At 40.8% G+C, this 24,153-nt stretch overlaps 1 protein-coding gene across 1 annotated transcript in view; it reads right to left on the reverse strand.

Moving 5' to 3' along the window:
- The window catches only part of ADAM12 (ADAM metallopeptidase domain 12), a 271,768-nt gene that overhangs the window by 43,976 nt on the left and 203,639 nt on the right, over positions 1–24,153 (reverse strand). The window contains exons 12-16 of the mRNA XM_077350066.1: positions 20,632–20,809; positions 13,734–13,823; positions 12,954–13,149; positions 2,743–2,851; positions 2,452–2,650 (exon numbers count right to left, since the gene is read on the reverse strand). Coding sequence (XP_077206181.1) covers positions 2,452–2,650; positions 2,743–2,851; positions 12,954–13,149; positions 13,734–13,823; positions 20,632–20,809 — 772 coding nt within the window. The remainder of the gene's footprint in view (positions 1–2,451; positions 2,651–2,742; positions 2,852–12,953; positions 13,150–13,733; positions 13,824–20,631; positions 20,810–24,153) is intronic.

Below are 24,153 nucleotides of genomic sequence, written 5' to 3' on the forward strand. Positions count from 1 at the left end.
AATAAGGCACAATAATGGTTCTGGTGCTGTAATTTTAATGAAGAATTTTGGAAGAACTATGGGATACAAATGTAAGTAAATTAATCCAAATAATTGACAAATATTCATCTACATAGTTTGCTCAATTCCTGAATCCATATAAAGCAGTATTTAATCATATCACCTACGGCCATTTCCAAGAAACTGAAGTTGAACAAATCTTTCTCAGGTCTGAAGTAGAATTTAAAACCAGGCCCCCCAAATGCAATTTCCGCTATCAGTCCATTCCACACACTGATGGAAGCAAGGTCTTAACCAACACTCATCCCAATCCTTAACACTCAGCCATATTCCTTTCTAAATCAACTGAAGTCAACATACTTATGATAGTACTGACTAGTGATATTGAGCCCATTGGACCTCCCTCTTCTTATAACAGACTTATTATAAGGCTAGCCTCACCACTCACCAAAGGCCATGGTGAGGCGATGCCAAAGGAGGATGAGGGTTTGGCTGCCAGAAGGTCTACCACGTGAGTGACCAGGGGTGGCGCGCCCAGCCTGGCTAGCCCTGTGCCAAGCATGGGCAGAGTGAAGAAAGCTGAGCAAGCCCACCTATTTAATGGGCTGCAAACATGCTTGACCCCCTCTTCCTGGTGTCCAGTGGAGATGCTCCCCCATGCTGTGCCTTGCTCCTGTATATAATAACAGAAGAAAGAACCTATCCTAGGCCACAATAAACAATTTCACAATGAATGTAACTAAACGTGTCTAATCTCTTCTTTTAATTGAACAACCAAAACGGCCTCCAGATTATAACCGTTTTCAAATGAGTTTTCATCTGTGGTTGTTTTTCAACTTAATGTTTGCTAATGAAGTTCTTCAATAGGGTCAATTCTTCTTGGCAGGATTGAAATAATATATATGTGGCCTTTGGCTCACAGGTACGGGGCAGTCTAGTCAAAAGACTGTTCCTCTGTATGTAATAAAGCTGTGGCCCTGTTTAGCCCACTGGCCATGTCCAAGTCCTCATTTGGCCCAAAACCTGCCCGCCTGCTATGCAACGAACTGTCAACTTAGTTTATGAGGGTTACTTTCTTTGTGGGATTTATCAGAAGAAGCATGGCACCCCACCCATTCCTTTTGAAGGAGCTTATAGAGGGGTCATGTAAATCATACTCAATCCATGCAGAACAAGTTTAAAGTTTACTGCCAGTATGCCTAACTGATGTGGAAACTCAAGAAACCTCAAAAGCACAATCATAACAAGTTCAAAAGTTTTGACAAAATGTATCCAAATGTTCTTCTTGATCTGTAATCTGCCAACAGCACAGAAATCCCCTTTCTTTAACGATGGAACTCTCAGAGGCAGCTTCTCCTTTCACAACCTGCTGTTGTTCCCCTAGATGTGAAAGTCTTTCCCTCTTCCTTGTAGAAACTACTCCTCGCCCCCCACCCCACACCAGCATCTTTGCCAGTTTTCTGGTGTGCCAGAACACACAGCTGATGAGCAAGCGGAGAGAAATATAAGTCAAACTCCATTAAATGTCATTATGTTATTGTGAGGCCAAGGTGTGCTTTGTGATACTATCAGGAAATGCCAGGAAATTCTGAGATGCTGGAATTAATTTGCAAAAACAAGCTGTGTTCTCTCTCTTCTAATAAATCAAGTCAATATCCCGCGATTAAACTTTGAAGAAGAGAGATGGCGAGGGAGAGGACTTTTTTGCAGCTATGCTCCTGGACCTGTAAGCAGCAAACTGTCATCGTGCCAGATGTGTAGGGGCTGCCTGAGTTACTCAGTTGTGAAGGGAGGGCTATATTCATGTGCACTCAGATGCTCTGCTGGTTGTTTCTTCAAAGATATTGAGCTCTGCCATTCCAAACACATTCTGGAAGCCCAAGATCAATTTAAGTTCTGTCTTCACTTGCCAGGCACAGATAATACTGCCACTCATGTAAACCACTATCTCAGTATCAGCTAAAATGACGAGGAATTCCCAAAAGTGCATAAGGGTTACCCATGGAAATCATTGTACATAGCTGTTTTTCATATTGATGAATTCCTGAATCAAACATGCAAATGTATTCTAACCACCATCTCTTTCTCTCATTGTCTCTTATTATATGGTTTCATCCAACATATAATTAGTCAGCCAGAAGATGGATGTAGCATGAAAAACTTTGCAGACAATACGTATGTCATTGGCATGCTAAACGCTGGTTTCAGCATTTATAATGTAAAAATGCATTAGTCCTTTTGCGTAAATAAGAAACTAATTTCACTCATTCTCTATAATCTATTGACTGTTTAAAAATAGGACAACAATTTGCATAATAAATAAACTGTTCATTGCCAAAATACAGAGAGTGAGACTAGAAAAATGTAAGCCTTGAGACATATCAAAGACTAGGATTACATTTGGATTTAGGGACAGTGATGGGATTATGAGACAGGATTTCTGAGCCTTACTTTTCCATCCTCACACTTTGTTCCAGCCAGGACAAGACCAGGGTCAGGCATATCATCCCCCAGGTAGACGTGGGTTCCACGGCACAGAATTTTACCTCCTCCTTGTAATGGGATGTTTGTTTCAATGGAGACAGCATTGGTACCAATGACAGGTCGATTTGCTCCCCCTTGACACTGAATTTTTCCACACTTAGCATCTCTAAAAGGGGAGAAATAATGTAAGTGTCATGGTGGTTAGAAGCTTCTTTTCCCATCTTCATCCCCTCCCCCCGGCACAAACAGAGTGTCTACCTGGCTTCACACTTGGCAAAAGAACTCTTGGAATCCTTGCCACAGTTTCCATAAGGGTCACCTGCGGAATTGACTCTCTCAAAGCATATCCCCGGGGCAGGCTTAGCACCTAAAACAGAAAAAAAAGCATGCTTCGTCTAACAAAAAAGAGAGTGATTTTTTAAAATTCCTGAATCAAACATGTCAGTGTATTCTAACCATCATCTCTTTCTCTCATTGTCTCTCATGGCTTCACACAACATGTAATTAACTAGCCCTGTTAGTCTCTCGTAGCAAATAAAATAGTGATCAAATTGTACCTTTCAGGTTAACAAAGTTCATTCCAGTCAGATCTTTCAAAGAGTCAGACCTTCAGGAGAATTTTCATAAGGACCTGAAGATGTGAAGTCTGAGTCATTATGCTGGAGTAAACTTAGTCCTGAAAATGTCTCTTGATTTCTTTTACTTTAGGTTAAGACAAGGAGTATAGAGAAATCACCTCAACAGTGGAAAGCACTTAGGAAAGAAAAACGGTTTTGTTGAGGCTGCTCTGGGATTCCGAATCATGAACTCATTAGGTCACTTCTATAAATAACACTGTTGTAATCTATTATTTTTTGTTTGTTTATATCACTCTACTTTTTTACTGCAGTATTTTCTCTCTTTGCAATTGCCTGTCTTCATTATTGTCTAGAGTCAAGTGGGTAGCCCTGTAAATCTGAAGCAACAGAACTTTAAGACCAGCAAAGTTTAATTCTGGGTATAAGCATTTTTTTGTGCATGCACACTTCTTTGGATACATTACTACATGTCATGCCACAGCCAGTTTTTGTTGCCTTTAACAATTTAGGCTCTGAATTGTTCACCAGTTCTACAGTACGTTCTATTTTACTATTTGTCGAAGGACTTTGCTGCCCGATAGAATTGCTTTTTATATTTTGTAATTCATCTTGATCTCAGTGAGAAGCTGGGCTATAAATGAAAATGATCATAAAAACAATAACAATAATAGAACCAATTTGTTCAAACAACCGCAAATGCTTCCAGTGTTCTTTTCACCAAATACAGGCTTCTCTGAACTCCTCCTTAAATCATGATCCATGGGTGGGAGGGTACAGCTGGTCCCCTCCTGTCTCTCGTGCCTTGAAAAGTGACCAGGCACAAATTTAGCCAGTAAAGCTTTTCTCAAACTGGTGATAGATAGCAGGAATTGTACCACCGTCACCATTTCTGTGCCTTATTATGCTGTGCCTCAGGTAAGAATAAAAAGTGGTAACCATGGTGGGCAGGCTCATTCGCTAAAAATAAAGCAACACAGAATAGGTGGAAAGTTGGGGCAGAATATGCCAGGTCCTCAACCAGACATGGGGATTAACATTATTTTAAAACCACAATTAGAGCAGAGGCTGTGTGAAAACCAGCTGAAAAGGAAAGGCATAAAAGGAAAGAAACCCTGGCACATGTATAGATCCACAATACATATTCCAGTGGGATTCCAATTCTTTATTGCAATTTTTCCAGTTAACTTTCCCTTCCAGGTGCTGGCTTCCTTTATCACAATTGTAGACAGAAGCATCTCACAAAACATGGAATGGGGCAGTAAGGGCGGGAGATGGGGATAGAATATTTCATCATGGCCGACTCAACAGATGATCATCCAGGCACTCCCTTCTCCCCACTCTCTCTGTTTCTGTCTCTGCCTAACAATGTATTGGCACCATGAGTTACTTCACTCATAAGCCTCTTAAAACATTAATTTGTGATGGAAATGCCTGCATACACATTCCTCAACAATTGTTCTGCTTGGTATGCATGGTCCTCCACTCCCACACATCATTTTATGGATTATCTTCCACAAAAGATTAATGTGTGTAAACTGTTGAGTGTCAATTGCTGATGCTGGACTGAAGCAAACCTCTTTACCTTCATACTGTCAGAACACTATCACTTTGAGAAGACACAGTGAGGGCTACAGCTCAGCGGCAGAGCACCTGCTTTGTGTGCAGTAGGCCCCAGGTTCAGTCCCCAGCACCTCCAGTTTAAGAAGGTGATGAGGAATACTTCTGCCTGAGACTGGAGAAATGCTGCCATTTTGAGCAGACAACATTGATTCTAATGGACCAAGGGTCTGATTCAGTAAAAAGGCAGCATTATGTATGTTCATGTATAGTTAAATGGTAAATATTCTATTGTTAAGAGCTCTACTGTTAAAAATATTATGTTCCCAATTATTACATGTTGTCAATGGCAAATGGCCTTTGCATTATACCACAAATTCACTGTAAATTGCTCTGAGCCACAGGAGAGGGCAGTATATAAATGGAGATAGATAGATAGCTAGATAGATAGCTAGATAGATAGCTAGCTAGATAGATAGATAGATAGATAGATAGATAGATAGATAGATAGAAAGATAGATAGACAGACAGACAGACAGACAGACAGACAGACAGACAGACAGACAGTATAGCAGTTAAGGGCGGTGGCTTCTAATCTGGTGAACTGGGTTTGATTCCCTGCTCTTCCACATGCAGCAAGCTGAGTGACCTTGGAATAAACACAGTCCAGAGTGCTATTCTTACAGAGCAGTCCTGTCAGAACTCTCTCAGCCCCACCTATCTCACAGGGTGTCTGTTTTGGGAAAAGGAGGGGAAGGCAATTGTAAGCCACTTTGAGACTCTTTCAGGCAGTGAAAAGCAGAATATAAAACCAACTCCTCTTCCTCCTCCTTCCTCCTATTCTTCAGTGTAGCCCAGGGACTCAGTTTGCTCCCAGTAGTGGTGGTGTGCAGGAAGATGAGATGGAAGTGGTTTACACCTATCATTGTACCCAGCCTGAATTGCTACTGGCGATTTGAGCTTAGCCTCCAGGATGTTTGTAGAACTTGTTGCTTGGTTATTCACATGGTGAGCATGCGTTATACTTTCCACTGCCTTTCAGAGCTGAACTGCTGATAGCTAGGTCTAAGGCCCAAACTAGACTCTACATGTAACACAAACTGAGTCAGGTTCTCCACCAACTCCTTTTCGGACCATTCTGACAAGATATCTCAAGTGGGGAGGGGAATCACTCCAATCTCTCAGAAAACAATATTTTAAAGAGTATATGATATATAATATTATAACACATTATGATTAATATTATTATATTTTTATCAACATTGCTATTTTTGACTGAGGTGTGGCATGTAAGCCGAAGCATGAGCTGCCTGGCTGAAGTGATACTGTTGCTCTGTGTTTAAGCTGCTTGTAAATGGTTTGAGAGAGTCCTTATTTCTCATTGCGTATATATCGCACAGTTTATCATGGACAGGGTTGGGAAACAAAACCCTGCAACACTTGTTTATTACAGACTACACTGGGTGGACATTGTGCTTTTATGTGTGCGCACATGTGCATACAAGTGTCATCCCTCTTTCTGTTCTATGAAAAACTGTCTGATTTCTGCTGCTGTTTTGCTACAGCCTATCTGACTAGACCTTTATAGCAAAATGTTTAATAGTATGTAAAAGTGAAGGAAACTGATGGATCTAATGGGATGAAAGAGAAAAACCCTTCCAAATATTTAAGAAAGGGCAATGATGTCGTGTTTCCTGAGGAAGCCCATTTATCATAATTCCGGGAGATAAACTAAAGCCAAACATCTCGGGCTATTCTGTTACTTGAAGAGGCAAAGACACAATGATTTGTGAAAGATTTCCAGTGGATATTAAACTCATTGAACTGGACAAACAGAGTTTATCTTACTTTGCTATAGACAATCAAGAGTGTGATTTGCCAGTAATTAAGATCTGTCAGCCTTTCTAGCCTAAACTCCCCCCCCCCCAAGGAATTAAATCACCTGTCTCAAATCATGGCAGGTTAAAACATACGGGAGATGGTGTCAATGTGGCTATATATCTTTTGCAGATGTGCAAATTGAAACAATCATTTCTTTTGTCACAGCAGAAAAACACAAAACTCTCAAGCGGCCTCACATGATTTGATGACCAGAGCAATCAGTTTAGTTGTCTCCCGCTGAACAGGAAGGGGAATAAAAGCATTTTGAAAAAAATGTGCAGGCAGGGAGGAATGGGATTATAAAATGACAGTTTTTCTGGATGATGGTATGAAATCCAGGAAGTCTTCAGATTGCAGACCAATTCCAAGTGCTACTACCTGTGAGAGTAACAACTCTTTTTCTTGGGTTGTTTAAATATATATATTCTTCCCTGATGCTTCTGGCTCTGAACTTTCATTGGTAGCTCTCACTACAAACACATTCATAGTCATGTGATGAAGATTCCTCATACCAGGTCAGACTATTAGTCTGTCAACTGTGGTATTGTCAGCTCTGACTGGCAGCAGCTCTTCCAGGGTCTCACGGTTTCTAACATCACTGGGGATTGAACCTGGTAAACTTTCAGCACACAAAGCAGTTGATAGCCCTCAACAGCTCTACTCACATGAGATATGTAAAGTGCTTCAGCTGATGCTGGCTTTCACCAGTCTACACGAGTGACAGAGATGAGCATGAAGCAACAGTGGCCTCCCAATGCTAATTAAAATTGTGTTTGAGTGATTGGGGGGGGGAATTGATAAAGAAGAATATCTGCTTCTTCTCAGGACACTTTCCACACCAGTTAGATAAGGCAGCAAGAATAATTCATCCACGGTTCCCAGAAGGCATGTACCTACAATATCTAAACGTCTCTGCAGTCCACTCCACGTGCAATGCTATTTCAAAAATGTGTCTTGTAACTGTAGCCTTTATAAAGCTGCTCCTGAAATGGATGGGACGTTCACTTTTTAAAAACTGAATCTTAACTAATCAGTTATAAAATACCCTACAGTATTCCTAAATGAATTTTCGGTATATGGTATAACAATGGGCAGAACAGAAAGAGTCAAGAATCCCATGCTAGTCTGGCACTTCCACACCTCAGCAGTGGTGTGTGATAAAAATCTGAAAAATGAATAATGTAATGACAGGTAAAATTAAGCTCCATCCTTAGCTTCCACTCTCATAACTGTATCAATGGGAAAAAACTAGCTTTTAATGATAATGTCTGTTTATAGAATGATCTTTTTAGATTTGTTATTTAAATTTTATTGGATTGGATTTTGTCTATAAGCTGCTTCAGCCTTCTAAACAAAGAAATGTCATTAGCCCAGGCTAGCCTTATTTCATCAGACCTCAGACAAAATCAAGCTATCCGTGACTTAAGAGGAGAGGTTGAGAGAGTTGAGTATGTGTTGCTTGGAGGAGAGGAAGGCAAGGAATGATATGATAGCAGTGTTTATGTAAAAAGTAGGCATCTTGAAGAGGAAGCTAACTTATTTACTGCAGCTTTAGGGACAAGGACTGGGAGCAAGGGCTTTACATTAAGGAAAGGGGGATCCACAAATATTAGAAAGCATTTTCTGACACTGAGGGATGTTCACACATGGAATATGCTGCCTTGGAGGATGGTAAAGGCTCCTTTTTTGGAAGTTTATTGGAAAAGATTAGATGAACACCTGTCAGTGATGTGTGTTTTTAAAGTCCCCATGAAAGGGTGTGGGGATTGGATGGCCCTTTGTGGTTTCTTCTAGCACTGTGTGATTCTGATTCTGAAATTAAGCAGGGTCAGACCTGGAACTTATCAGCACTGGGCTTTTTATCCTCCATCAGCTCCAATTTAAATGAGCAAGCTGCACCTGATCCGATTTCTACTTCGTTGTCAATTGGGTTAATTATTCCATCTGCAGCTTCTCAGCTCCACTCTAGAGTGACATCACCTTTTCCCTGGGATATCTGAGAGTGGATATGATCCACTTAATTGGAGAAAAGCGCTCCAAAAGCCCATTTTTCCTCTGTGCAGACATTTGGGATTTTGTTTCCCCCCCCCCAGCCTAGAGGCTCCATTGTTCTTCCTAAAGGCTGCTGCCTCCACTTACCCCCTCCCTGTTCACTCTCAACAAGCCACCTGGTGTGCCTTCAGAACTCCCCCCTCCCCACCTTGCTCTGGCTGTAGAATTGGGAGACAAAAGGCAGGAAATAAAGCCATCTCCAGCTGGCTGGAGCTTCACTAAACCCCCACTTCTCCCCCCCCCCCCCCGCCACCAAAAGGTATCTACTGGCGCTGGCATGTGACAGACCCCTCTCTTGGAAGTGCAGAAGAAAGCATCTTAGTGAAAACTGTTTCAAGTTGGGAAAAATGAAGGCTGCAGATCTACTGCAAGATCAGGGTTCAGATAAATCAGAATTCGGCAGGATCAATAGTGGGGGGGGGGGAAGATGAATGCAGATGGTACCCTGGTTAGTACTTGGGTGAGAGACTACCAGAGAAGTCCAGCATTTCTATGCAATTGCAAACCAGCTCTAAACATCTCTTGCTTTGAAAACCATATGGAGTTTGACTGTGACATGACAGCACTTTCTACCACCAGCTGATAGCACTTCCAACAGCATTGTACAGAGAACACCTGCAGGAAGGCCTCTATAATGTGGGTAACATTCACCTAGTGTTTTCTTTTTGTATTTAATTCAGTGAGATATGGCTGAAACTTTGTTATACCTAAGAATGTGTAAATACTTTAGTAATTCAGGATGGTATACCATATGTCCTTCTTTTCCCCAGCATCCCTCTGCCCCCCCCCTTTCAGGTCAGTCTCCAGACAAAGATCAACCATAAGGACTAGTAGGTCTCAGTTCTAAAGCCTAGGAGGAAACAAGGATGAAAAGGCAAAAATTTTATCATCCAGCAATGTCTGAAGATAACAAAGAGAACAAAGTTTGAGTCCAGTGGCACCTTTAAGCCAACAAAGTTTAATTATGGGTATAAACTTTTGGTTGTATGAACATGAAAGCTTATACCTAGAATTAAACTTTGTTGATCTTAAAGATACCACTAGACTTGTTTCTGACCAACAAAGGAATGACATTCTCCATTATCTCCCTCAGGAATGCAAAAGGGATCCTGTGTGGTTTAGCATCAAGACTTGGTTTGTTTATTTATTTACTTTACTATTTATATGCCACTTTGCCCCCCAATGGAACCCAAAGCAGCTTGCAACATTCTTCTTGCCTCCATTTCATCCTAACACCACCACCATGCAACTGAGGATTTCAGTCTAGGTCTCCCAGATCTCAGTGTGACACTCATACCACCGTGCCTCTGTAGCTTTTGGCTGTCCTTAAGGAAGCAATAAAATATTTCACAGTAAGTCCCCTCATCAAGTGAGGGAATGTATTCCCAGTGTGTGACCCCAAACTCTAAAGGCACGTTTCCTTCCATACACCAAATGAGTAGCAGTTATGACCGGCCACATGCATATGCTATTCATGTTCAGTTTCTGTGCACAGACCCTCTATGGCCAATGAACAGTCCTAAACACGTCCAGAAAAAAATATACCAAGAAAACTGACAGGCTGGAAAACTGGGCTAAAATGAATAAAATGAATTTCAATAATGAAAAATGTAAAGTTCTGCATTTAGGTAGGAAAAATTCCCAGGGAAATGCTGATCAACACTTTGGGGTAAGAGGTTGAATCAGGGATTCTGGTTTTTTTTTTTTTTGGGGGGGGGAGGCTTCATCTGGGAATGGCCACTGTGGGTGGGCAGGTAGTTGTGAATTTCTTGCATTCTGCAGGGGCCTGGATTAGATGACCCTTGAGGTACGTTCCAACTCTATAATTCTAAGGTATCATTGCAGAGCAGGGAATTCCACATCAGATGGTATATATAAGTTAATTCTGCTGAAATATTGCACAGTGAACTCCTCTTCAAGATGAGGCTAGGCTTTATGTAATGCAGGAGAGTTTTCTATTTTTGAATTTCCACATTGTGGGTCCTCTTAATTAAAAATGAAACTTTCCCCTTCATTTTTATAAAGTCATTGATGTGACCTATTGATAGTGATATGATTGAGTTATCCTGAGAATTATGTATTTAGATATTATCTGCCGCTTTTATTGGCATTTCAAGCAGGCATTTAGATATGCAGATAAATCTGCTGGCAAGAAAAAAACTATGGATTTTCCTGGAAGAACGGAGGCATTAACCTTTAAAAAACCTGTTACCTTTTAAGGCCGCCAAAAGAATGATTGCTTACTTGAAGTGCATGTATGCAAATATATGTATGCTTTTTAAATAGGATCAGAAGTGATTATGAACTAAATCTCACTTAAGCTTTCGTATAAAGAAAAGTCTACTGACAGATAATTTCCCCTCTTTGAAACATGCTATTTAACCTAAAAATGCTCTTTCCATGGTGCAGCCTCTGAAGAGAGTTTAAATATGAGATATAATGGCAGATTAAGAAAAACTGAACAGAAGCACTAAGCCAACCTTTCCCAACCTTCTGACCATGGAGGATCCCCTGAAATAATTTTTCAGGCTTTGAGAAGCTCAGGAATTGATGTCAGCTGGCCAGCCTCCCTGCCACACACACCCTGGTAAGTGACATGTCACTGGAAGTAACATCACCACCTGCATTAACAGGCAGGCTCAAGAAGGACTATGGGGGGAGAAACAGGAGGCAGTTAAAGATGGGACTAGGTGGGCAGACTCCACCCCCTCCCAGTTGCAGCCTCTCAGATGGCAAGGTGCTCAGAATGGGGGCTGTATCTCTCTGGCTTGGACATACTTAGAACTCCTGCTGGGGGAAACTTTGGTGGTGGGAACCCTGGCAAGGGGCCCTTTGCATGGAAAGGAAGCACTCTGCACAAACTGCCGTGGAAGAGAGCCAACATTATTATAGGATATTTCTAAGTCTGCTCTGCTCAGTCCCTTTATATGTACTCCTCCTAGGGCTGGCAGCTCTAGAGGTTTTGGAGGTAAGGGTGGGATTAGGGGCGTGGAGGGCACAATGCCATACAGTTCACCTTCAAAGTGGCCATTTTCTCTAGGGGACCTGATCTCTGTTGGCCAGAGATGACTTGTAATTCTGGGAGATCCCCAGGTCCCACCAGGAGAATAACATCCCTACCTCCTCCTCATTGGGGGAAGGATGATGTCAGAGAGGACAGACAGCCTCAGCATGCACTGGTTGGCTCCTTCCATACCTGGCAGGCATGGGAGCTTCATCAACATGTTGCTCTGGAGTGGTGAGTGTCAGCAGTGTCCCTATGGACTCCTGTGCAGTGGATGGGCTCTTGGCTGTTTTGATCTGGGTCTCGGTTAAAATTGCCTTGCTCTGATGAGAGAGTGCGGGCCATGAACTAGCTACACCAGCACTGCATCAACATCTGTGATGTGTCAGGGCACAGGGTTAAGGATTGGTCTGACAGCATGTCAAAGAGAAGTTGGAAACCGGAGGGGGGCATTGTTAATTAGAACAGCAAATTCAGTTTTGAAATAAAGGACTGTGTGCACTAGTCCAAGGCAATGTCCTTCCCTGATTAGGATACAATGTCAGCTGAAACTCAAAGCCAATTCCCAGTGCTGATTGAAATACAATTGGTGGCACAGTTTCTCCTTAATTCAGCATCAGCTATGAGTTATGTTTGCATAGCTAATGTGATGCACTTATAGAGTGGCTTCCAGCCCAGAATTGCTAAGTGCTCAGGCAAACATTATCGTAATTACTTCTGATAGGTAGGCAAGTATTTGCATTTTACAGTTAAGTAAACTGAGGCAAAGCAATCTTTAATTCTTGAAAGGGGTCAAATGCCCCCAAGCAAACATGGCTTCAGAGGGGTGTAGTACTGGTAACCCTTTGCAACTTGGGGCTTGTATTGTTCCATTTCTACAATGAATTTAAAAACATGCTGGGTTCTGACCTCTAGAGAAAGGCTATGATCCGCAAACTGACTGAGCAGCATAATCTACGTACATTTCATTAGTACTGATGCTGATGATATGCTTTGAATGCTGACCTGTAAAAGATACTTCTGAGAGTGTGAGGCTGGCTCATGGTAGGAGAGGGGAAATGATTAATGCCTACAAATGGTTATGTTGTACTATCTAGTGAAAAGAGCAACCTGGAACAGGATCTCTCTCCTTGTCTCATCCTCACTGTTTTAGTCCACTGTCCATAAAGACATTTGCACCAAGAGGGGAATATAGCCCAACAGTCTGCAAAAATCTATCTATGTGAACAGGAACCGTTGCGGGGCAGGAGTGCAAAAAGAAACTGGTACCCTTCAGCTGTGAAGAAATAATGGACCTAAAATCGACTGATGCTGTAAAACTATACCTCCTGCAAAATTATGTGCCTTCTGTTTTTGTGGATAAAACATCTCAAGAAAGATCCAGTCATCAAACTCACCTTGCCCCCAGAGCGTGATGCATTGCTGTTCATGGGTCTGGCACATGCCATTATAACAGTAGCCATCCACCTTGTAGCAGGGGTGCCCATCATGTAAATACACATTAGCTGGGCAGTGCGGGTTGCCTCCAGTGCAGAACTCAGGAAGGTCACAGGAATTACTGGAGTGCCTGCAGAGGATCCCTGCTGGCTTCAGCTGTAGGAAAAAAGAAGTGGCTATAATTCCAATCAATAAAAGTTACAGCACAGGGAAATTTATGCCACGGGCGACTGTTTCACCCCTTCCTTAGTCTCTGCACCAAGTGGCCATTAAGCATAGCATTAAGGCAAGGCTGCATTTTCTATGCACATTTGCGATGTGCTGTGCCACTGGTTTATGACACAGTTCCACGACCCTCTTTTATTCTTCTCTTAGATGCAAACGTAGGGCTCGGCCACTGTGTGCACAGGAGCATGACTGTAGATGACTTTGGACTGGTAGAATTATTTAAATGGGCATAAACGTTTAAGGTTCTTTCTTCAATATTATTGACATGTGCATAAAATAAAAATACACATTGTCTTCTGGGAGAAGGCACAGTGTGCAGAATTGTGCCTTCTTAAAGAATGCCGGAGAATTTTTACCGAAATGGGTATAGATAGGCCAGTGAGCTTTGGTCTTTTCTGCAGCTCTAAAAAGCCCACCGAAAACATATGATAGCTCCAAGAGCAGTGTGAATGGCTTTGACACCGAGATGCATACTACCCACCCTACAAAAGTGAGGGCACGTGAAAATTCACCTTGCAGTCTTCACAGCAAAGTCCATGGGCACACACTGCTTCTGGCCTTAAGGTGCAGGTGGTAGCATTGCAGCAATGGTTTGTGCATTCCTAGAAGAAGCAAAGAGTAAAACCTGAGAGCTGCACTGGCTGGGAAGTTGAATGAAAGATGGATCAAATCCATAAAATGATGTAAATCCAGTGGGACTGCATGAAATAATGCACTAGGACTATGTCCCGGGGGCCAATACATAAGCGTCTTTGACTCTATTATTTTCCACCTCCTGAAATGAGTCTTCAGAGAATTGCATATGGCCACAGAGAACCTTTTAAATACACAAATGAGGCAAAGTTTCCGCAAGGCCATTTTATGTCTGCAATTTCATCACAAAATTTACAAGTTTTGTTTCTCCTTTTTCTGCTCCTTAACCCTGATCTAACTAGACCAAGTAAAGCGTAATTTCTTGTTCTTTGTTCACCCTCCTCTTTTGCCCCAGAAATAGTTTTAAGTGTTTTAAAATGCAAAATGCGCCCTCTTTAATCTTTTTTTCACTGGGCTAAAACACATCATGGATCTTCAGTTTTTCATTTTCTTTTGTCTTCGTTTTTACTGAGATGGTAATCCTGCTTCTAAGTGGAACAATTTCAGATAATGGGTGAGGCTTACAAGACGGAATGCTTCTCCATAAAAAAAGTCCCTCCACACAGAGAAAACTAAATGACAGGGAGCAGGCTAAGCTAGAACCCTTGTTCCTAATGCTTAATACTGTTGTTGGGAGAGGAAGGGAAGGCATTTGTAAGCTGTGATGCAGATTATCCATTTACAAAAATTGAATACAGTTAAATAAACTAGTTGAAATGATGTTTAGTGTCTCGTGTCTTCATTTGGGGGGGGGGGTGTGCTTGGCCAAACCATGGATCTCTGTCTGTCTGTCTACAAAAGGCAAACGGCACATGCTGAGTTTATTCAGGGCCATGTGGAAAGTGGAGAGAGGATTTCACCCTTTAACCTTCACACACTGTTAAAGGTGGCCTCCCCATACTGTTAATTATTTCAAAGGGGAAAAAGACAAGCCCTTTAAAAAGCCATTTTCCCTTTAAAATCTTAAAAGACAGGTTTCTGTGAATGAAACTGAGAGGGTGTTTACCAGTTAAATCCTCTCTCCCCTCTGCATTGTGTCTTTGAGTGCATAATTTGCCTTTTGCAGAAACAGCATGAGATGTTCATCATGTCTCTTTGTTCCCTCAGAATTTGCCATTTATGTAATTTTCTTCTAGAACCTGATCACTGTTATATTTCTCCTGTGAATTGTTTCTAACTTATCTTGTGCTCATCAGAACAGGCATGGCACATAAATGAGATCTAATCTCTGACTGCACTTGAGTAAGTACCATTGTTTCCAGTGTCTTAGAAATGATGCTCCTGTTAATGTAATTTGAAAGGATTTTCTTGACACAATAACATACTGTTGTGTTCATTATCCGCTGTAAACTCTAATGTTTCTTTGAAATGCTGCCTATCTCCTTATCCCTTGTCTTCATATTTGGACAATTTGTCCCTTATCTATTTGCTTTGTCTAAAAATGCATACAGGAATGTCTACATACACTAATTTATATGGTGATTATATCTGGTTCCCCTTTCCTATGTTTAATCCTTCCCATTTGTCTTTCTAAAATTTCATTTTATCAATACAGAATACTTGAAAATAAAACAAAGCTTCATTTCTAGCTTACAGAATACTTACAATCAGTAAGCATCTCTCAGCTTAAAACAGAGGTCTGTTCCACTGACATTAGTTCTGGTTTGGTTCTGGGGTTCCTCAAAGCCTAAAAATATTTCAGGGATGCTTCCAGGGTCAAAAGGTTTAAAAAGGTTGGTATAACTTGATTTCATCAGATCTCAGAAGGTAAGCAGGATCAATCCTTGGATGGTAGACCGCCATGAAGGCCTTTCAGAAGAAGGTAATGCCAAACCACCTCAGTTTTTCTCTTGCCTTGATAATACCTTTCTCAATTCACCGTATCAATTGTGACTTGATGGCACTTGGATTTCATGAAAATGAGGCAAAAGCTTGTGGCACTAGGGAACCTATTTCTGGGATTTTTCAAGACTGAGGAGTTCCTTTTTGGGACCTGTTAGAAACTTGTAGGCCAAGATGAGTACTCTTACTAAGGAAGAGTCTAACTAATGAAGTTTAACTTCATAATTTTAAAGTTTCCTTGCATTCAGACTCTAAAAGCTAAAGAGTGCAAAACAGTGGAATGTCTCCTTCTATCATAAACCATATGAACAGTGTTCATAACAGCAGGCATTCTTAATGCCAAACTGTTAAGAAATTGCTCTCTGGAATGAAAACACAATTCAGAGCCATATTTGTCTGACACTTCACAGAAGCATCTAGCTAAGCGTTTGGCAGAGATAACTGAAGATCAGTAAATGCTACTTCAGTGCAAGGGCTATAACAGAAGCTCCTCATAAGCAATCCAGCTTGGTGGGTCTATGATTTGAGACTATTCATCATTTTAGGACACTGTGTGGTTTTCAACAGCAAAAGTGGTAACCTACAGACATGGTAGTAAAAGCATCTTCAGAAAGAGATTTAGCTAGTCTTAAAATAAACATTTTAAGCATCAAAAAGTATTTTTTCATTCTTTTCAAAACATTTAGTAGCCTGAACTTGGGCCCTATTCAATGCCTATCACAGTTCCACTTCATTCTTGAGTTCAGACAAAATTGTAGTCTGAACATATGCTGTCCACCCAGATGGATACTGCATGAGAGAATTTTAACCTAGGCTATACGTTTCTTTCAATATCAAAGGCAATGCTGGAGAAAGAAATCAAATCCCACAAATGCTATATTTGACTTAACAGTATTCTGACACTATATAAAGATTGACTGCAGGCTGAATCCACCATTTGTATGAAATTACTTGAAATTGAATGGCTTGCCTGGCTGAAGTCCTGGCTCCAAAACTATTCAATCTAACATAAGGACAGTCTTCAGTAAGGTTCAGATGTGTAGTTTTTCATCATAATACAGATAAAGGAATGATCTGGCATAATACAAATAGTGCTATTCCCAACAAATACATTCACAACTCATGTTGCTCTCTTTAATCATGATGCTTCTCCACACACGGAGGGTTGTAAGAGCTTCACTGTCCATTGACTGAGCTGATAAGCGGTCTCAGAAAATATTGGATTTGCTTCAGAGGTTATAGTTGGAAGGGGAAGTGAAATCAATGCCATCTTAATAACTGTTCTCTTAAGGCCTTACCAAAGTAGTAACAGATAAAAGCCCTGCTCAGCAATGTTAAGTCGGTCTGACTTAATATACTGAACAGCAACAACATTGGGTTGGGAATATAACCAAAAGTCACTAGGGAGAAATGATGCTTGTTCAATTCAAACAATGGCTTGTGGGAGTCCTTCAAAAGAGGGAAGTTCCTTTTTCTGAAAACTTAGTTCAAACTGCTTGCAGCTTCAAAGACCCAGATAAAGGGAAAAGCAGGTAACTCAGGTGCTGGTCATACCATCAGGCCTGGTAGTTTCAAGGTCACAAGAATCTAGGAGACTACTTGCCATCTCATTAGTAACTGAGTTCATGAGTCAGAGAAAGTATTGGTTTAATTGGACCCAATGTAGCTGTAGGACACTTGTGGCCTTCTTGAATTCAGAAGGTTTCAATCTGAATTTAATACTTTAGCCCTCAGCTACAGCTACCAGATTGTTTTCGGAAATTCGCCTTGTAAGCATACTGCTTTGCAAGAGTAACTTTCTTGATCTTAGTCCCAGGAAAGCTGGAGGCTTTGTCCCTTGGTCTCTGGCCATCTGGGTTGTAGGAAGAAGAAGAAGAAGAAGAAGAGTTGGTTCTTTGACGCTTTTCCCTACCCGAAGGAGGCTCAAAGCGGCTTACAGTCACCTTCCTATTCCTGGGTGAGGCGGAGAGAGTGCTGATATCACAGCCCGGTCAGAACAGTTTTATCAGTGCCAGTTTTATCAGTGCCGTGGCAAGCCCAAGGTCACCCAGCTGGCTGCATGTGGGGGAGTGCAGAATAGAACCCGGCCTGCCAGATTAGAAGTCCCCACTCCCAACCACTACACCAAATTGTATTCTGCAATTAAATATGCAACTATGGAGGACTCCTAATATATTATTATGACTTTGGAAATAAGATAAAGCAATTCAGAATTCCAAAATTTGGTTGAGGAGAATTTTGGGAAGTAACTTTACTTTAGTCCTGCATTCTTTTAAGAATAGCCAGCAAGATACCTAAGGGAAGCATACAGATAGCATATGATTGGAACAGATCTATATCTCCTAATTTCAAAAGGGATTTCAAGGCTAGCAGTATGGTGCAGAAACCCCAGAACCTTCTTTTTCAAAGTCTGAGAACAGGGCTAAGAAAGCCAGAGACCCTGTCAAAGGAACAAAGGAGAAGACCTTATATGTTAAAAAAAGAAAAAAAAACATGAAGCAAAAGGCACATTCAGTAATTTATTGTAATGATCAACACATTCTTATGGGGTTCCTCTATATGAAATATCTGGGAAAATTAAGAAACATAGTTAACATAGCTGGAGCAACAAGTGAACAGAAACAGGTAGTAGTAGGTCAAGGAGCTGTTGGGTTGCAAAGCCTTACTGAAGATTTAGCTTTGACTCATACAAACCCATTATAAGAAAAACAACTGTCACTGATCTTGGACTCACACTGAAGTAATCTGAAGAATGGCCCAGTTCACTTGGACTCAGTGTAAGAAGCTGCCATACCCACTGAGAAAAGACCACCACCAAGATGTTTGCTTCTCTCTAGTACTGAGGCAACTTTAGCTGATTTTGTTTGCTGCTGAGGGTGAATGCAAGCCAACAAGTAGACTCATCAGTACTCATACTATGTGAGATAATACAATGTGTTGCATGTACTTTTTATCTGATAATTTGTTGCTAAGGTGTTGTGATTGAATGACCTAATTTAATTCATGAATCTGGTTTTACCTGGTCTGTCTCTGACCAACTGCAAGTGAAAGAGCCTCTGGACATTGTTTATAATTCCCAGGAATGTTTTACAGCATTATTCTCCATGGTTACAGCAAAATGAGTCCAGGGACACCTTTAAGTTTAATTCTGGGTATAAGCCCTCCGTGTGCATGCATACAACATCAGATACATTACTGAAGATTCTTCATCCCACTTTCTGGGAGCAAAGCTTTCCCCCAGGTGTCTCCTGGGAAGGTAAATGTTAATTTTCTGAAGCACAGTTTTTCAATGACCTTAAATGTCTTCATAAAATCTAGTGTGAGCAAAGACCAACAGCACTAAAATACCTACTAGAATTTTTGAATGTCACCATTTCATTTCGAAAGCTAAAAATAATTAATTTTGAATCCGATCCCCACATACAGTTACACACAGCACAACTTGATGCCTTCAAGGATTAGAGTGGTATTGATGTGCCAATCCTGGTCTAAATTACTTAGCTAATGTAACATTAACTAATGTAATAGGTTTGCTGGTACCTCACAGATTATACTAGAAGATTAGGACTGAAATCAATCACACCTGAGCCACAATTTTCCAAGGCATTTAACAAAACAAAGAAAGAAGCCGCAGTTCAAACCACTTTGTGGCAGTATTAAGTGGTTTTTACTTTAAAAGGTATCAGTAACATTCAGGAGCAAAAATGAGAAAGATAACTGGGTTAGAAAGAATTTGCAAGCTATGGACACTATTGAATTTAACCAAGCAGATAAGCTTACTTTTTTAGCCCTGTTACCCAGAAGAATGAATGAGCTGTCAGGAAATCTTTATGGCTGGGAATCAATTTAATAAACTGTATGGAAGAGTAATTTCTTGCTTTTTCAATGCCCCTTAGTCTATTTTGTTTATTAGAGGAGGCAACACCATCATCTACAGATAGACTTATTTCTGATTATCTGAAAAAGTCCAATATCAATGGTGAATGTCAATGTCTACATGAAGGAAGCCTATCTAATTATTATGTCTTCTCTAGTACTAGCAGTTGTATTTAAACTGAAAGAAATAGTAATTATTTGGAAACAGTCTAGTATTGGGCAGTCTCAATGAGACATTTGGCCACTAGTTATCTTGGGTTCCCCCCACACTCAACAATGATGGTATCGCTGCTAAACTGGACTTGAGAGGAACAAAATTTGAAAGCACATGCACATTAGGGCTCGATTTGGGTTTGGATTGTGGCCCAAGGGGAGAAGGAGCTACTGGATCATGTTCCTAAGTCAAAACAACACTGGAGAGTATTAGCACATGTAGAATGGAGTGCATGTACAATTTCACAGTACTGCAAATACATCCTCATGGCTATTTCATCTTGAGAAAACACCTGGGGGGGAGGGGAAGGCAGAGGCCTCCATTTCCTTTGAACTGCAGTCCCAAATCTAACTGGCTCTTGTAAACTTTGTTCCCCTCAAGTCATGTTCAGCAATGACACAGAGTTGGGTTACTGATGGCTAGGTACGATGATGATGTTGATGAAGTTTTTATATGCTGCTTTTTCTCTACCCGAAGGAGTCTCAAAGTAGCTTACAATCACCTTCTCTTTCCTTTCCCCACAACAGACACCCTGTGAGGCTGAGAGAGCCCTGATATTACTGTTTGGTCAGAACAGCTTTATCAGTGCTGTGGCAAGCCCAAGGTCACCCAGCTGACTGCATGTGGAGAAGTGGGGAATCAGACCTGGCTCGCCAGATTAGAAGTCCATGTTGCTAACCACTACACCAAGCTGGCTCTCTTGTTTGGCTCAAAAGGAGAGCTACAATAAAGAAGGCATGGATTACAGTTGATGACAGGTGGGCTACCTTAAGTGCATGAAAATCCAGTAGGTAACAGCTTAAGGACCATAATTAAGTAATAACAAGCAATAATGGTAGTCTTACCTCAAGTTCCCCACAGTCACATTCTTCTCCTTCTTCTACATAACCATTTCCACACTTTGGGCCACCAAATGATTCCTTAACTTCTGGCAGGTTGAAGAGACACATCCCCACTCCTTTTTCCAGACTGTTTTCCAGGTCTTTCTTGCTGCAGCTGCTAAACACCATGGGAAATGGATAGCTGAAGTGAAGAATAGGAAAAAGAAATGGCTATGATCATGGGTCTGTAAGTCTGAATTCATTCAATTCCAAAATTTTCCTAACAAAATTATCATAACTGTACTGACAGACTGGAGTTTTAAAGGACCAAGTTCCATCATATTCCAATAAGCATTGTTTGGAAAACAACATTACTTCAATTTCATTAGTTTCACTACATTTCATTTTATTGCATGATAAAGCCAATGTGGTGTAGTGGACAAAGTGTCTGATTAGGGTCTAAGACCAAAGATCACATCCCTAATCTGCAATGCAAGCTTGCTGGGGCCGATTCATAGGAGCAACAGGCCTTTTCTGCCCATGGGGAATTGGCCTTCGTTGATCTTAGGGCGGCCACATATGCTAAATATAATTTACTTCACAGGGTTGTTGTGAATATAAAATGGAGGAAAGTAAAATGAATCCAGCTGTTTGGGGTCCCCAGTGGGAAGCAAATAAATAAACAGCAACCGTGACAATGTCTCTTCAAGTGCTCATTATGGTGGAACTTGGTCCCTTAGTGATTATAATTAAAACATTGCTGTATAAGTTTAAACAGATAAACAGATTGAACAAAATGAATTCCAGACCTTTGTTAAATGCTTTCAGACCAACAATTACTATGGCTGTCTAACCCTTAGTACTCCATTACCAAGCCCTGAAAACCGCATGGCTGTTTGTAACAGAAATATACCCAGATCCAAAGTGCAGAAAATATGGGTTAGTAGGAATGCAATGTGGGTGTCAGGAGGGGAAGTCTAGAGATATCACAGCACCAAATGGGAGGAAAAGGCCAAACCAAGTCCCTTTCCTGATCACGCTACTGATTGCTTCTCATATTTCTATATATTTAGAGTTGAAAAGCACCACAAGTTTTTTAACACATACTGCTTCTGTGATGTAAATACTTTATTACTGAGCATTCTCTGCATTTGCACTGGAAATTTGCCACATGGTTAACTGTGAGAGCTATTTGGATAAGTGCCATTTTGTATCTGAATGTTAGGAAGGACATCACATCACAGACACTACACAGGATGCCAAAATGCACACTCTAGCTCTTTTTGGGAGGCTGGACTTTCCGTGCGATTACATTAGAAATCGACCATAATCAATTGGCAAATAAAAAGCAAACCTTATTTCCTTAGATTCTGGAACCTATTTACTTCCTGTCTACATTCAGGCACCAATCCTGTTCTGGTTATGTAAGGAGTCAGCTCGATAATGTTTGGGCTTTTTTCCCTAAACGTCTTCCATCAATCATATATTATTAAGAACAGAATGCAATCTTAAACAGGCAAATAAGAATAAATAGAAGTTCCATTCTGTTAAATAAGAAAGCATAATAAATCAATAGCTATTTCTTATACTGCCGACTGAGAAAGATTCTTTTCCACACAATAGCCAACTAATGAAATAATTTTAGTTTTATAAAAATTATGCTCTGCTCTAAGTGGCATTGGAAGTGAAAACATTTTTAAAGCAACACTTGAATGTAATCTGGATCTTACAAATGCTACCTTACAGTATGATTCAATTCACTTTCACTTCTAATTACTCTTGGTAGAATATATTAAAGTCTCTTCCGTGTTACAGTTCTGGGATTTAGTTTTTAGCTAATGATGCAATATTATTTTTATATTTTGGTTTTCAAAGAATAATATTTTATAGGTCACTCAGATTTCAAGACTACTGTAGTTTGTCAGTAAAAGTTGTCACATACATGTCAGTTTGAGAAGCAATTTTTAAACAACTTTAATTTTTAAGTATAGTGATTATGTACCAGGGAAAAAACTCATTTTCTGAGGTGTGTATCATATCAGCAAGAGGAAGAAACAAGAATAATCTGAGATGTGTGGCGAATAAAATGGTAAAGGAGTTGGAACTTTTTGATAAACAACAAGACTTACTAGGCTTCAAAGAGCCACCATGAGACCTCAGATAACAATTCCACCTGGGCCCCTCATATGACCCTGATCTGAACCAAATATCAAATGACATGGGAAAAGGTTAGATTTGTGTTATTTGTGCTTCTGTTATATAGCCAGATTCCCCATACATAACTGCCCAGGCTAATCTACCACGTGATCAATATCCTGTTGAATGATTAATGCAAAAACAGCCCTATTCTGGGCTGACATAAGCTGCTTTTTCACACTGTGAAAGCGTCTCACAGTGTACAAATACTCTAAGGATATTACTCTGAAGAGTATGTGAAATGCAAACTAAAATAAATGTTGCCAATCACGATTCCAGAAAGATCAGTAATCAATCAATGTTTCCAGAATTCATTCTAAATACAGTTATGACCATACACATCTCTCCTTGTGAGTGCAGGCTCATTTAGTCGCATATCCCCATCGATAGAACAATGGAATCCTTAAACCATGTTTGTGGATAGAGCGTTGCTGTTTAACTAATGTGGTTTCGCCCCATGTCCAAAGGAATGTAAAAGCTGTTTCCTATTTTGAAGGAACAGAGTCATTCAGTTTCCAGGTTTTCCTGTACTTGATACTGGTTTCCTCAGCTTACATCATGCCCTATTTGCTATTTACCAAAGAAAACACAAAGTCATTGAAAACATTTTATCTTGAAGCAAAAGCCCCAAGATAAACAGGAGATGAGCATGAGAAATTTGAAACACAAAAGACTCTGAATTCTTCTCTGGAAGAAGGAAAGGCAGAGCCCTTTCAACTGATGCATCTGAGAAACTCTGAAATTTCAGTTTAAGGAACACCATGATAAACCGATACATTTGCCTGTCAAGATATCTTAGATTTCAACATGTTTGCATAATAACATAACAGAAGGAAAAGGAAACTTCATGTGCGCAGAGAACCGAAGAGAAGGATGAAGCAGGGTTTACAGGGTGTTCCCAGCACTTATCTGCTGAGATGCTGGAATGAAGGCAGAGTTTGCAAATAGGAGCCCAGAGACCTATCTATCTATCTATCTGTCTGTCTGTCTGTCTGTCTGTCTGTCTGCCTGCCTGCCTGCCTGCCTGTCATGTGTGCATGCACCTGCCTTATGCAATCCAGCTGCAAAGCGTCTCTGCTATTAAGAATGGAGAGAGAAGGAGAGTGGTTGTGGAAGTCATGCCTCAAATTACTCCTGACCTCACTGCCACTGATTCTGCCTTTGCTTCATGGCTCAGCCCTTTGTACTGTATTTTGACTCTGACTCTTGGATTTACCCTGAACTTGATCTTGTTGCAAAGTTGCTGACTCTGTCTATGACCTAGGAACTGGACTCTGACCAAGCTGCACCAGTTGTGCCTTCACCTTGCCTTGCTCACACCTTCACTCAGCTGACCCACCCTGTGGCTAC

The sequence above is a fragment of the Paroedura picta genome, chromosome 8 (genome assembly GCF_049243985.1).
Source record: "Paroedura picta isolate Pp20150507F chromosome 8, Ppicta_v3.0, whole genome shotgun sequence".
Classification (NCBI taxonomy): Eukaryota; Metazoa; Chordata; class Lepidosauria; order Squamata; family Gekkonidae; genus Paroedura; species Paroedura picta.